Here is a 12558-nt window from a genome sequence, read left to right on the forward strand (position 1 = left end):
TACGAGAAGAAGAGCCCGACAGTCGCTAAGTAAGGTAATATGGTATTTCAACTGATAAATAGCAAAACTCGCTGTACAATCAGTCACGTTTTGCGTCCGTTATTTCGATTCTTTTGATGACACTTGACTGGTTACTGATTATGTGGTGTACTTTATCTTAATTCTAGACGAATACTAGGTGCGTTAATTATTGGAAACTTCTACTAAACTCTATTTTTCATTGCGTTCCTCGTTATCCACAACAGTTACAATGATAGTGACCGCAAATTTGAAACATTCGCGCCAATGCGAGACAATTTTTTCGCAAACTGTGGGTGCAGCTGGAGATCCAGCGATGCAGGTCAGGTAAAGGATTTAAGGCCTCTACAAACCGAGCACGTAACGCTGCGTACGTTGCGGAGCGTACGTAAATTCATACATTTCTCCGCAGCACTACGCTCCGCAACGCACGCAACGTTACGCGCTTGATTTGTGGAGGCCTTTATAGATCAATTACCGGACTGTTACTGGAGAGTCCTCAAGAATCAAAACAAACACTGACACTGACCAAGTTCAGGAAAAAAGACCGCGACAGGGAAGAGATTATCGGAATGATACGAATTAACACACTCAAGATAAAGAGCAGTTCCGTTTGATAAGACTGAACAGAAATGTCGCTGCTAATATCGACGGGCCGGCGTTCCGTTCCGCGGGTGCTGATCGTGAACCATCGCTGTTTTGCTAAACCCGTCCGGAATTCAGACAACTACGACGCTCTAGCAACACTTCATCCCGTTACTAGGGACACCAAGCATGGTTTCATCGCCCAGGGAAAGCGTGCGCTCTACGGTGCACGCGATTTTTACCACGATTTCATCGGAACCCAGGAAGTACGTGCTGCGCAACAGAAGCTGGAGGATCTACAGGGGCAAATAAGTGTAGCAGAAGTAACACGATCCCAGCACGAGCTGGAGTTGGTCCAGATCAGAAAACAGATCGCTGAGGTAAATGCTTCCCAACACAGTGTCGATCGTAACGACTCCCTTTACTATGACTTGACAAAAAAAGAGTTCCTGGTAAGTACCGGCCGGCGGAATTCGATCGAAACAGCGTTCAATTAAACAGCATTTTTCTTTCCGCTAGTTGAACTCCGAGAAAATACGGCTAACGGGTCTGCTGGACGTGACGATCTACGAGCTGCAGGTGCTACAGCGTCAACTCACGCAGGCCATCTTCGAGATGCAAACAAAGCAAAATCTGGTGGCACAGAATGGTCGCGTGGTGAAAATACTGTTGACCATCGTTGCCGGTACCTTGGCCTTCTTGGGAAAGGATGGATATGAAATCTACAGAGATGCGGACATTCGAAACTGGAAAAACTCTATCCAGTCAGACGTGAAAGAGCTGCTACGGCGAACGGAGGAAAAGCCGGTCGACGTTCCTCCCGAATCGTGGGCCAGTTATCTGTACCGGCAACCGGGTCGATTTTATCGTTACATGTTCCCGAGTAAGCAAGATCAGACAACCGAATCATGGGGCAGTTATCTTGGTCGACAACCGGGAAGGCTGTACGGATACATGTTCCGCAAAGAAAAGTAATCCAATGTGCCGTACGTGAACGTGCAGAATATGATTATTGTGATACTGAAGTGTATTCAAGAATGAAAATCGAAATAACTACTCTTTCACAGAAATACTTTATGGAATACATTGTCGTTACTCTAGGTAAAATATTGTTTGCTAATTCATTGTTCATTATTTGTGTAGATTGTAAGTTTTATTTTAAGAACCGTCCAGAATCAGCTGTTGGAACGGAATCGGCTCCATCCGCTTGTAAGAAGCCTGGGCGGCTGGTATCGGTGTCGAACGCCGTGTTGACATTTCGACCGTTGCTGGTCAGTCTTTGAGACAAGTCCGTCCAAGTCCAAGTAGGAATTTGTTCTAAGCACGGTAGACGAGATATTATCGGTTTGATTTGATCAGATTCAAAAGAAATGAAGAGAGTTCTTTCGCTCGGAAGGCTTGTCGTCGCCCAGGGTAAGAATTCTCTTACCGGGGCACGCAAAGTCATGGACGATTTCGTGGGAATAAAGGAAATGCACGCTGCGCAGCAGAAGGTGAAGGGACTGCAGAAAAAAAATAGTGTTGGAAAAACAAAACGGTCCGAGTTTGAGCTGGAATTGGCGGATATAACAAAACGACTATCTGTGGTAAGTCCTGCTCAACACAATGCCCCGCTCGGTGTAATTCGATGGTTTCTGCATCTTTTCTTCCACTAGTTGAGCACAGAAAGAACGCGCCTCACGGGAATGTTGGACGCCAAATACTTCCAACTGCAGATGCTACAACATGAACTAACCCTGGCGATGGTCTTGGAGAAAAAAAAGCAACATCAGCTGAGAGAAAACCGAAATCGACTGGCGAAAATGATGCTGACCGTGATGTTGTATTTGTTTTTGTAACTGCACATTCAGTAGGGTATGAATTTTGTGATAGTGAAGTGTATTCAAGAATCAAAATGGAAATAAATACTCTTTGTAATGATACTTTGTTTTTCATTCTTCAAATACATTGTATATTTTATTTGTGAGAAAACAGCAAATACAGCTCAACCGCTTATTTGTATTTTGTTTTCATCGTAGATGGCATTCTGGGCGGTTGTCTTTGAGAATTGGCAGGGCGGCTGAGAAATGTCTTGTCTGGGCGGCTGATACCGGCGCGCCGTGTTGTTTACCGCTGATTTGTGAAAATGTGATACATTTCCATCTCGCGGCTTGCATTTACAAAGATTTTTCGTCCTAATTTCCAGCAAACACACACGCATCATGTGCACCAGACAAGTGCTGTTCCTGTCGGTTGGTAGCTTTGGGCGAACGTACGCTTCCCCCAGTTATGTCACAGCAGTCCGGGGGTTTTCGGAACGGAACCACCAGCGGCACCAGCAATCGCAGGATGAAAGAGCAGATCTGTACACGATCACGGCAACGGAAGCGCCTACCGCGTCGAGTCCTACAGCGACCAACCGTCCGCCGGCGCCGCGTACAACGGAAATCGCCCTGCGTCGTATCGGCCTACTCGATCTGGCGAAAAGCAAACTCTACGAGGCACAATCTTTCTACGATGAGTTCAGTGGCATGAACGAGGTGAAGCTGGCCCAAAGCAAAGTGATCGAGATACAGGACCAACTGCAGATGGTACAGGAACGACGCCGGCACGTGCTTCTCGAGCTGACGCTCGTCCGGAAACAGCTGCAGGACATTCACCTGGAGCTGCAGAAATCCGTCCGCGGTGAGCATCGCTACGTGGAGCTGATTAAGGAAGAATTCGAGGTGGGTCCTGGCGGAACTGGATTGTCCCATTATGTCATTACTTTTAATCGCTGTTACATTTCCCCGCCTTTCAGGTCTTATCACGGGAAAAGGAGAAAAATCAAATCTTTCAAATCATTGATCAAGAAGAACGCGAACTGTTCTCTCACCTAACGGCCTCGGTGAAGACGTCCCACGAGAAGGAACGAATGCAGGCGAACAACGTCAAGTACTGGTCAATCATTGCCTCGGGTGTCGGTGCCTTGCTCGGCATTATTGCCACCTCCATCAACTATTACTTCCGGAACACACAGTTCGAGACGATCCGAAAGGCCGGAGAGGAAAACCAACGCATGCTGCTTGATGTGCAACGGCAGCTGAGCAGTTTGGAGGCGACGCTCGGAACCGTTCAGCGACAGCTCGTGGCAAGACGCGTTGCCGAAAGGCCTCAACTGGCGCGGGTGAACGAATCATGGGGAAGCTACTTGCGACGACATACATCTCGGTTCTTCCGGTTTTTCGTACCGAAAGGATAACATTGAAGCTGCGTGTCCGCTTCGTGGTATCCGCATTTAAACGGTCCAACACACAGGGTAAACCAAATAATCAATCATTCTACAAAGTGCATGCAATTGGTGAAGGAATTGTTGTATTGTTGTGTAAATAGGTAGCTTAGAATGAAATAACGATTAATACGAGGGTTCCTTTGATAAAAATTAGTTTTGGGAAACAATACACTATTAGTTGAAATGAATACTCATGAATTCCTCAGAAAAGCATTAAAATAAAAAGGTTTCATAACTCGTAACGAACGAATAAGCAATCAATCAACCATTAATTGATGCTTCTCCTGATAATCTTGAACAGGTACAGCTGATTTCGCCGGCCAGCCGATCCAAAGGGTTGTCAAAAAAATTGACGGGTCAACGTCCAGCAGTAGGCCAAGAGATTAACAACCAAGTGTCAAAAGTACAAAACATTTGCGGATAATCGCGACCGACTGACCCCATTACTGGTTTTGGAGGTGGTTCTGCACTGCAAAAGGGACTTAAGAGCTCTGCTGGTCTGTGCGTCGCTATGTTGGCTGTGCGCCCGATGTGGACGCGGGCCATGTGCCTGCCCGCGCTTAATGGTTCTGTCGCGCAGATCCGTTCGAAGGCCACCCTACCGGTGGTGCAGAAGAATCGACCGGAGAAACTGCCGTACTCACCGTTCGGCACGAAGCAATCGAACTGGGCCGACTGGACGGTGGCCCGGCTTGACGACGTGCTGAACTGGGCTCGCAAGAACTCGATGTTTCCGCTGTCGTTCGGGCTGGCGTGTTGCGCCATCGAGATGATGCACTTTGCCGCCCCGCGCTACGATATGGATCGATTCGGGGTGGTGTTCTTCCCGTCGCCCCGTCACGCTGACGTTATCATCGTGGCCGGTACGCTGACCAATAAGATGGCACCGGCCCTGCGTAAGGTGTACGACCAGATGCCAGAACCACGCTGGGTCATCTCGATGGGCAGCTGCGCCAACGGAGGTGGCTACTACCATTATTCGTACTCGGTTGTACGGGGCTGCGATCGCATCATCCCGGTCGACATCTACGTGCCCGGCTGTCCACCAACCGCCGAAGCACTGCTGTACGGTGTGCTGCAGCTGCAGAAAAAGGTGAAGCGCATGAAAACTCTGCAGATGTGGTACCGCAAGTAGAGCTGCTGCCGGATGGAACTAAGCACCGGGTCGTCACTAGGTTGGGCGTGCCTGTTGGAGTATTATATCTTTTAGGATGGTGGAGGACTTTAACTTAACGAGAGGGACATTCCTCGATGGAACTTAATAACACAGGGGCGAGGAGCTGGACAGAGATAGCAGAGATGGAGTGCTCATCAATTCCCTCTTTGGCTTTTTCTTTTATATTGGAGCCATGTGCGCATGCGCGTGATTTCTACCGTACACTTGATCACGGTGTTAGCTAGCGACCGGTGCAGCGAATTTTAGCGATTGGGTCAAGTCAAGTCAATAAAAAGTCAAGCTTAAAATTGCCGTTTACACAAATTCATTGCGAGTTTAAACTCACTTTAACGATACCAACCGTCCACTGTGGATTCTGTGGCTTAATTAGCAACTTCCTTTTTGCATTTTTGCTTTCCAGTTAAAAGAAAATTAGGCTCGTAGCACGGGAAACGGTTGTCCCAGTGTCTGCCAGACCAGACACAAACTGTTGCCGTGCTCTATCGCCAAAGCCGACTCAATTAATGTGTTTCATCTTAACCGTGGGTTCTCCTTTTTTGGGGTGTTGCACGATCGGAACCATTTAGCCCACACGCACGACGACGGTGACGACGACGACGACGGTCACACGGACTTTACGAAATCACATTCCGTGGTCTGTGCGAGCATGGTATGGCGATTAAAGTCAATTTCCGCAACGGAGCAATTAGAGTGACTTGGGCCCGTCCACCCAGACGGATTGGACACTTTTATTCAATTCATCTATTCTTCACTCCGAAACCACCGACGAGAAGAAGGTGGTGGGCAACAGTCCGGTCGCAGCGTCCACCTCAAGGTTTGCGCTGATGCCACCGATGAAGAGGAAGAACGTGATCAACAGGATCCCGGTAGCCATCAGAAAGCCAACAACGAGGAAACACAGCGCCAGTACGATGACCGTTACCATGACCACCGCTAGGCGTCCTTTACGGTGCAGCAGCAGCTCCAGTTCGTCGAGCAGATCGAAGGAAACCATTTTCCGGATGGGCGTCGCAGGCTCCTCGGCAGATGGTCCCGGCCTCGACTCGGCCATTCCTGAAATGTCCGGGATGGTCACTGCAAACACTGAACGGATTCGAGAGGAATTAGCGTGTACACGGTTCGAGAGCGCAGTTCGTACTTGCCTGGTTAGTACAGTTGCTCGTTATCCCGGATGTGGTTGGCCGCCAGAGTCTCGGGTCAGCAGCAGCAGCAACGGGTGCCAACCGTGACACCTCTGCTGGTTCGTTCGCTCAATGAAAGCAGCGAAAAGCGGAGAAAAACAAACAAACAAAAAGCCACACCGTGGCTGGCGTATTAATGCGTGATTAGATTAGAAAAGTCCCGCGTGGTCGCGTGCGCGCACACCAGAGACCACGATGCCAGCGGTGGCCGGTGCCTCGTGCGGGTGCGGGTGCAGCGAGAGCTACTCTCGAGAGCTTCGATTTCTTTTCTCTCGTCTGGCTAATGAATCTCTTTGCTTTGTACTATCGGCCAATGTGTGTCGTCATCGTCTGGCAAACACGATGCCGCTGATAAGCCCCATTTTCGACCGAAACCCATCCATCACCACGGTGACACCACCATTCGGTGGCGCCCAATACCGGTAATCTGCGTGCGCCTCTGATGGCAGCAGTAAATTATGCTGATGCTGCCTGCCTTGCACTGCAGTTCGAGTTTTTATCTCACGCTACCAATTTTAATTCAATCCTTTCCTTTGCTGTAAGTGAGTGTACAGCTACAGCAACATAGTTAATGTACCAATGTTTGGAAAACATTGGTCTAAGTGTATAGCGACAGTTTAATTGAGTAACGACGAGACGGGGTAACACTGTTTGGGCCCGTTCGTTGCGAACACTCCGCAAACAGGCTGTTGCAGCAATAAGCAACCACCTTGTGACCTTCCCGCCGTTTCGGAACAAATAATCGAAAGGGGATACTCGTTCCCGCGTATGTTTAGGTTCGATAAATAACCAACGGCAAACCGATCGGTGTGTTCTGGCAACGGTAGACAACTTTAAACAGCAGCGACAGAGTGTAGCGGTGTCTGTATCGAATGGCCGGTGGCAACATGCCTTCGCTAAAGGGGACGATACGAGCAAAAAAATAATTACAAACGTGTCACTTTTTTTGTTTTATGCGATAGTCGGGAGCACCGATCAAACGGAGAGACAATGTCTGCGCGGCGATGAATCATCAAGGAAGGGTAGGAATGGTTTGAGAAACGAGAAATAGTTTCAAGGAAAAATTTAAAAGCAAAATAAAGTTTGAAACCAGGTGTTTTCTTTTGTATCATAAGGCGCATGGTTCACAAAAAAGGGATATGTCCGAGAATTTAACAGGGAGAGATATTTGCTTTAGAACGACAAATGTAGCACAGGAATCGTTCTATCGTCGTCATTTTCTTATCATGTTTTAATAAAAACTAGAATAATCTCACAGGTGAGCGAGAAGAGCAAAGGAGAGAGATGCTTTGACACATCATACTCATCCTAATCAGGATCGATCGATGGATGATGATTGGATGATGGGGAATACCCACCCCCCCGTGTTTACTCTTTGTTTTCTCCAGAGAGATTTCCGTCGACGAGGATGGGATTCGAACCCACGCGTGCAGAGCACATCGGATTAGCAGTCCGACGCCTTAACCACTCGGCCACCTCGTCATGAAGGCTCGGAATGCCCATACCTCGCAAGAGCGAAGGGATCGCTGTCTACCTTCACAGCATCCGCAACTGCTGCCAATCGAAGGATCGTTTACGATCGCCTTGAACCCTTTCTTTCTCTCCTTCATTCTATACTGTCGTGGTGAGCAAGAAGCATTCGTGAGGGCCATCATTTTTACTTTCATAACGAGTGCGAGTCGAGGGAGCGAGTTCGTTCCGGGTAAGATCATTCGATCTTGCTCACGCGTTGGACTGAACTCGCCGTGCAGCGTTCCGTGCACTGCAGACGGGTGCAGTGGGTGTAGCGTTTTAATTGTTGGATTTATTCAATAAAATTTCACCCACGAACGGACGGACGGTGAAGCTCGATCAAACTCGATCTCTCTACGGTTGTGGCTTTGGAAGAGACGCTTCGTGAGAGATAAAGTTTTGGAAGAAGACTCGGTTCCTAGACAGACGTGCTATAAACTATTTGTGCTGCATGATCTCTCGCCTCGTTGATGCACTTTATGTAATCCAATTCTAGGGGGAATCTCAATTGAGTTCACTTCACGGCCAGTGATAGCACGATTGTATTATTCCTTGTTTATCTTATCAATTATTGTTTTATCGCTGGTTTCGGGCATCGTTAAAACATGCTTCAAGGATAATTTAGCATATTTAATTCCCTTTAATACCCTTTCAGAACAATCTGTTACAAAAAATGTTGTTACAACTTTATATTCTTATTGCAGGCCCCTTGAGAAACTCAACCCATAAAATCGGTACGGTGTCACCTAAAAAGGATGTACAAAATTGAAGGAACATCCTTCGTCCTTCGTCGAACAGGAAGACGTAATAGCATTAATAGAATCTAGAACAACAGTGTGCCACCGCACAAAAATGGGAACCCCTCGGAAGCGATTCATCACCATCCCGAGGGGGCCCTGTTTACCATCGATAAGAAGAAGACGCACATAAAACACCCAAAAGAACACACACATCCCACCCACTCCCCCATTTTCCGTTCTGGAACCGTTCGTATGCTCCCTTCAAATGTGCCAAAACCTCCTGCTCCCTGCTAAACCTAAAAGCGCCATTGCCGAGCGCCGCTGTCTGACTCAGAACTGCGTCGTAGCCAGAACCATCGTGCTAACCCAAAAAAAATGGACGGAAACTTTCCGGTTTTCATTGGCGTATTGGCGACCTTTTTGTTGAAACGGAGGGACAGTTCCTCGCCACTTGAAATGGCGGAAAAATTTAACCGCCTGGCGCCACTTCCTCCCCGGGGGGAGTTTCACTTTCATCTCGCGGCCAGCGACGACATCGGACTCCCTTGACCTGATTACACTGGATGCTCGTGCTAGCCAACGCTAGACTGACCACCGTGAGGGACCAGCAAGGATTCCGGCACAGGCGAGAGTCCTGTTGACTGCACGCCATGCTCGGTCTCACTTTCACTGTTCTATCGCTATCATAAAACAGCTCATCGTTTCACGTGTTCTCTCTCGCTCTTGCTCTCTCCTTGGGTCTAGGGTGGTGCCGCATCGCACATTGGCCACCGAGTTACCGTCTACACACGATGACGCTGGTACAAAAGCAACGACCGTGCGGTGCCTCGCGTTTAGTCACACGCTATCGCTCGCTCGTGCTGTTTGGTGTCGCTCCCTCTTGCTGGTGCTGTTGTTGACCCGCGATCACTTGGCGGCAGTGGGTTAAATTGCTGTTCCGTTCAGGTCAGGCCGGAAGGACCGTGGACACGGGGACCGTGCATACGTTTTGTGAGTGAATTGATGTGTTAGAAAAGAGGTGACGAAGGTAACAAGGCGGATGAATACCAGCGCAATTTGACCACAACGATCGATTGTGGTGTCCAGTGTTGATCAGTGTGTTTCTGGTGTAATCAAGAAAGAAGCCTTTATCAGCGAGCGTACAAACTGAACCGCAGTGCTAGTGTCCGAGAAGCGATTAATTTGCAGCCAACGGACGTATCTCATCCGAATCTCAATTCCACAAAAGTAATGGCAACGAAACGATCTTGCCCCTCATCCCAGCTCAGGGTAGTGGTGCTGTTGGTGGTTCTTCTGGCCGGCAATGCACACCAGGTGCACGGGAACAACTCGATGGAGAACCGAGCCAACTATCCGTCGCAACACTGTACGGATTTGAACTCACAGAACAGCCTAGACGTGGAGCAGGTGAGTAAGACAAAGCCCTCCATCATAATAAGCGAATTCTTATGGCGCTGAAGCATTTGAGGTTCCTCTTCTCTTCAACAAAAAAAAAGTGCATCCAACGGGTGGAGTGGCAGTACCTATTGGGTCAGTGTTATGATGGGGCTGTGGTTCGCACGGAAGTTAAATTAACTCAATCACACTCTCACTCACTCTCTACTGCTCTGCCGCGCATTCCACCGGTTTCGAATGGGCGTTGTGATGCTGTTGGCCTTGGCGGGGCTACCAGGCCAGCGAATCGCTATTCGATCCGATACAACGCATCTGATGTGCATCGGTTACTGGTGGCGTGAATGATGCTAATGTTTATGCACCGAGTGGTGTCGTAATTCGCATTAATTGCGCAATAGATACGGTCCGGTAGAATGCCGATGCGATAACTGTTCGGAGTGCTCAGTGGCCATTCGTCATCCTCTATCTTTAGCCTGGAAGTGATGATCTGCAATGATCTGTGCGCACAGTTCTTTTGGTGGACGTAGTCCGGATATTCTAATAATTGTTGCACGAGAGTTCGCTAATGATGTCGCTGTCGTCGAGGGGTGGTGGTCCGTGGCATGTCAATGAATTATGATGTGAGAAAAAAACCATCTAAAAATACCATTAACCCAGGCCGTCAGCAGATGGATTCTCGGTCATCAGAGGCAGTACTGGATCCGCCCTCAGGCGCCGGATCCCGTCACTGTCGTGCTGACCTTTTTTTCGATTAAATTAACCCCCGGAGTGGCTCAAGTTCAGGAATCGAGGAATTCTTGTCGTAGAGGAAGCGACAGAGAAGCGAGAAGTTTGAGTCGCTAAGCCGCTGGGCAGTGCGTTTGTTAGAGGAGGAGGTGTCGCGGATGACTCTATTATGGGTGGCCCAAGTGGTCATCAAACCTTATCGGGGATCAGAATTCGTAGAAATGTCAGCTAATTGGTAATCTTCTTGATGATCGGTGTCGATGGATGATCTAGTAGCTCGTTACCGCGATAAAAATGACTGCAAACCGCTTTGTGGTAGATGCATGCTTGGATTACTTTTTTTCGTTTAGTTTATTGAAACTAACCTCGATTTATGTGGTTGAAAAACGTTGAATGGGGTTTTAAAATAAGCTTAGAGTAATTGATAAATATTTATTATTAAAGTTAGCTGCAAATAAATAAGCAACACCATTTGTGAATCATGTAGATTAGTAATACATCGTCTGGTTCTTGCGCTGTAGTTGATCGCCAATCTGTGTTTCCCATGGTCATGGTTACTTCTTCCAGATAATGGGCATTTGGTACGGGAGCGAGGTGATTACTCACAATGGCCATGATGAGGGCGAAGTGGTGTACAACACGTGCGTCGTAATCCACCTGGCAGATGTAACCAACTCCGTAAGTAAACCGTAATCGTAGCGACTCCCAAGGACCTCCAAGCCACCTTCTAACCACACTCGAACCCATGGCTTTCTCCACAGACACCACTGGCACCGCCGAACCATCAACCAGGTGGTGGTTCATCTCCACCTTACTTTAGCCGCGGTTCCGCCTCGTCCTCCTCGTCCAACCCGGATTATCGCACGTCGTACGGTTACGGTTCACCGGGGAGCAGTGGCCAGGGTCGCTCCGGTGGCAGCAGCAACACCGGTACCATCGGTAGCTCCAACTACGATCTCTACCAGCAGCGTCAGTATCAGCTACAAGCCCAAAGCATGCGCTATCTGCGGTTGATCTGGGACGAATCGGAACACACACTGGAGTACACGCTGCGCTACAACAGTTCCCGGCCCGGTTTCTGGATTTCCTCGTCGCCCCAGTCCGGTTCGATGATTCAATTGCAGTACGTTCAGTTCACGGGCACGGTGCAGGTGCTGAAGGCGATCAACAACCAGCTCGTGCTCACCTTCTGCCAGAGCATCCCAAGTGGTCAGCTGTTTACGGTCGTCCTGTCACGCATCCCGATGGGACTGGCACCGGAGGTACGTAGCTGCGATTCGCGATCGATACACTAGGACATTGTATCATATTATTTTTAATGTTTTTCACACCAACAGGAAATTCAAAGCATCCGCAATCTGCTACGACGGCGCGGACTACCGGCGACTTCCGTTCGCAAAGTTTGCCAAAGCGGTGCCTTCCGGAGTGATCCGGTCTCGGTCGGAGTGTTGCTGCTTCTGCTGTTTGCTCTTTCGTTCCTTCCGAAACGTTTTCATTGATAGACCCACCTCCAAGGTTATCCTCATCTTACCATCCCCTTTCCATCGGTGCCATTTGCATGTCCAGTTTTTTTGTTGTTAATTGATGATGATGATGAAGCTCAGCCTGCCTTTCCATGTGAGTGCCTCATAGTTCGATGTCCAATGAATGTTTTCCTTTGATTTTCCATAATTTCGTATCGATTTTTGAAGCGTGTAATAGTGTTGGTAGTGCGTTTTGTGGTGTGCTCAGTGTATTTCTCTCCAGAGTTTTGTGCAGAAACCAACGGTCATTGTCTCAGATTTGAAAAAAATAGAATGCTTTAGTGCTCCTATAAGCTAAGCTGTATTGAACCTGAATAAAACGAATCATCTTCTGAGTGATTTCGAATGCGTAACAGCAGTTAGTCAGCCAGCTGGTAAAAAAGGGACAATACATCCATCATAGTACATCCGCGGACGGTTGACGTTAATTGATCAAGTTTAGTGATATTTC

At 48.4% G+C, this 12558-nt stretch overlaps 6 protein-coding genes and 1 non-coding gene across 8 annotated transcripts; 5 read left to right on the top strand and 2 right to left on the bottom strand.

Annotated features, from left to right (window-relative positions):
• The first annotated feature begins 537 nt into the window (after positions 1-537).
• LOC126570250 (uncharacterized) lies at positions 538-1712 on the top strand. Its single transcript, XM_050227862.1, has 2 exons — positions 538-1055; positions 1123-1712. The coding sequence occupies exons 1-2, from the start codon at positions 651-653 to the stop codon at positions 1576-1578; spliced, it is 861 nt and encodes a 286-aa protein (XP_050083819.1). The 5' UTR covers positions 538-650; the 3' UTR covers positions 1579-1712.
• Positions 1713-1851: 139 nt separating this feature from the next.
• Positions 1852-2525, top strand: LOC126570253 (uncharacterized). The gene is made up of 2 exons (XM_050227865.1): positions 1852-2189; positions 2259-2525. The coding sequence occupies exons 1-2, from the start codon at positions 1974-1976 to the stop codon at positions 2439-2441; spliced, it is 399 nt and encodes a 132-aa protein (XP_050083822.1). The 5' UTR covers positions 1852-1973; the 3' UTR covers positions 2442-2525.
• A 173-nt stretch (positions 2526-2698) lies between these two features.
• Positions 2699-4279, top strand: LOC126570249 (mitochondrial potassium channel-like). Of its 2 annotated transcripts, XR_007607831.1 has the most exons (3): positions 2699-3308; positions 3383-3880; positions 4155-4279. XR_007607831.1 is itself a non-coding variant. In XM_050227860.1 (2 exons), the coding sequence occupies exons 1-2, from the start codon at positions 2805-2807 to the stop codon at positions 3821-3823; spliced, it is 945 nt and encodes a 314-aa protein (XP_050083817.1). In that variant the 5' UTR covers positions 2699-2804; the 3' UTR covers positions 3824-4107. The 2 variants fall into 2 exon arrangements, 1 of the variants encoding a protein (XP_050083817.1); XM_050227860.1 differs by lacking the exon at positions 4155-4279 and having other exon boundaries at positions 3383-4107.
• On the top strand, positions 4219-5311 carry LOC126570251 (NADH-quinone oxidoreductase subunit B-like). The gene has a single exon (XM_050227863.1). It carries the CDS (start codon positions 4365-4367, stop codon positions 4986-4988), a length of 624 nt encoding a protein of 207 aa, XP_050083820.1. The 5' UTR covers positions 4219-4364; the 3' UTR covers positions 4989-5311.
• Positions 5312-5721: 410 nt separating this feature from the next.
• LOC126570254 (uncharacterized) lies at positions 5722-6380 on the bottom strand. The gene is made up of 2 exons (XM_050227866.1): positions 6173-6380; positions 5722-6113 (listed from the first exon to the last, which is right to left on the bottom strand). Exon 2 carries the CDS (start codon positions 6079-6081, stop codon positions 5779-5781), a length of 303 nt encoding a protein of 100 aa, XP_050083823.1. The 5' UTR covers positions 6082-6113; positions 6173-6380; the 3' UTR covers positions 5722-5778.
• A 1231-nt stretch (positions 6381-7611) lies between these two features.
• Trnas-gcu (transfer RNA serine (anticodon GCU)) lies at positions 7612-7693 on the bottom strand. Its single transcript has one exon. It is a non-coding gene; the product is annotated as a tRNA-Ser (tRNA).
• A 1618-nt stretch (positions 7694-9311) lies between these two features.
• On the top strand, positions 9312-12460 carry LOC126570248 (uncharacterized). The gene is made up of 4 exons (XM_050227859.1): positions 9312-9870; positions 11152-11262; positions 11346-11846; positions 11922-12460. Exons 1-4 carry the CDS (start codon positions 9694-9696, stop codon positions 12081-12083), a joined length of 951 nt encoding a protein of 316 aa, XP_050083816.1. The 5' UTR covers positions 9312-9693; the 3' UTR covers positions 12084-12460.
• The last annotated feature ends 98 nt before the right edge of the window (positions 12461-12558 follow it).

Source organism: Anopheles aquasalis, chromosome 2 (assembly GCF_943734665.1).
Source record: "Anopheles aquasalis chromosome 2, idAnoAquaMG_Q_19, whole genome shotgun sequence".
NCBI lineage: Eukaryota > Metazoa > Arthropoda > Insecta > Diptera > Culicidae > Anopheles > Anopheles aquasalis.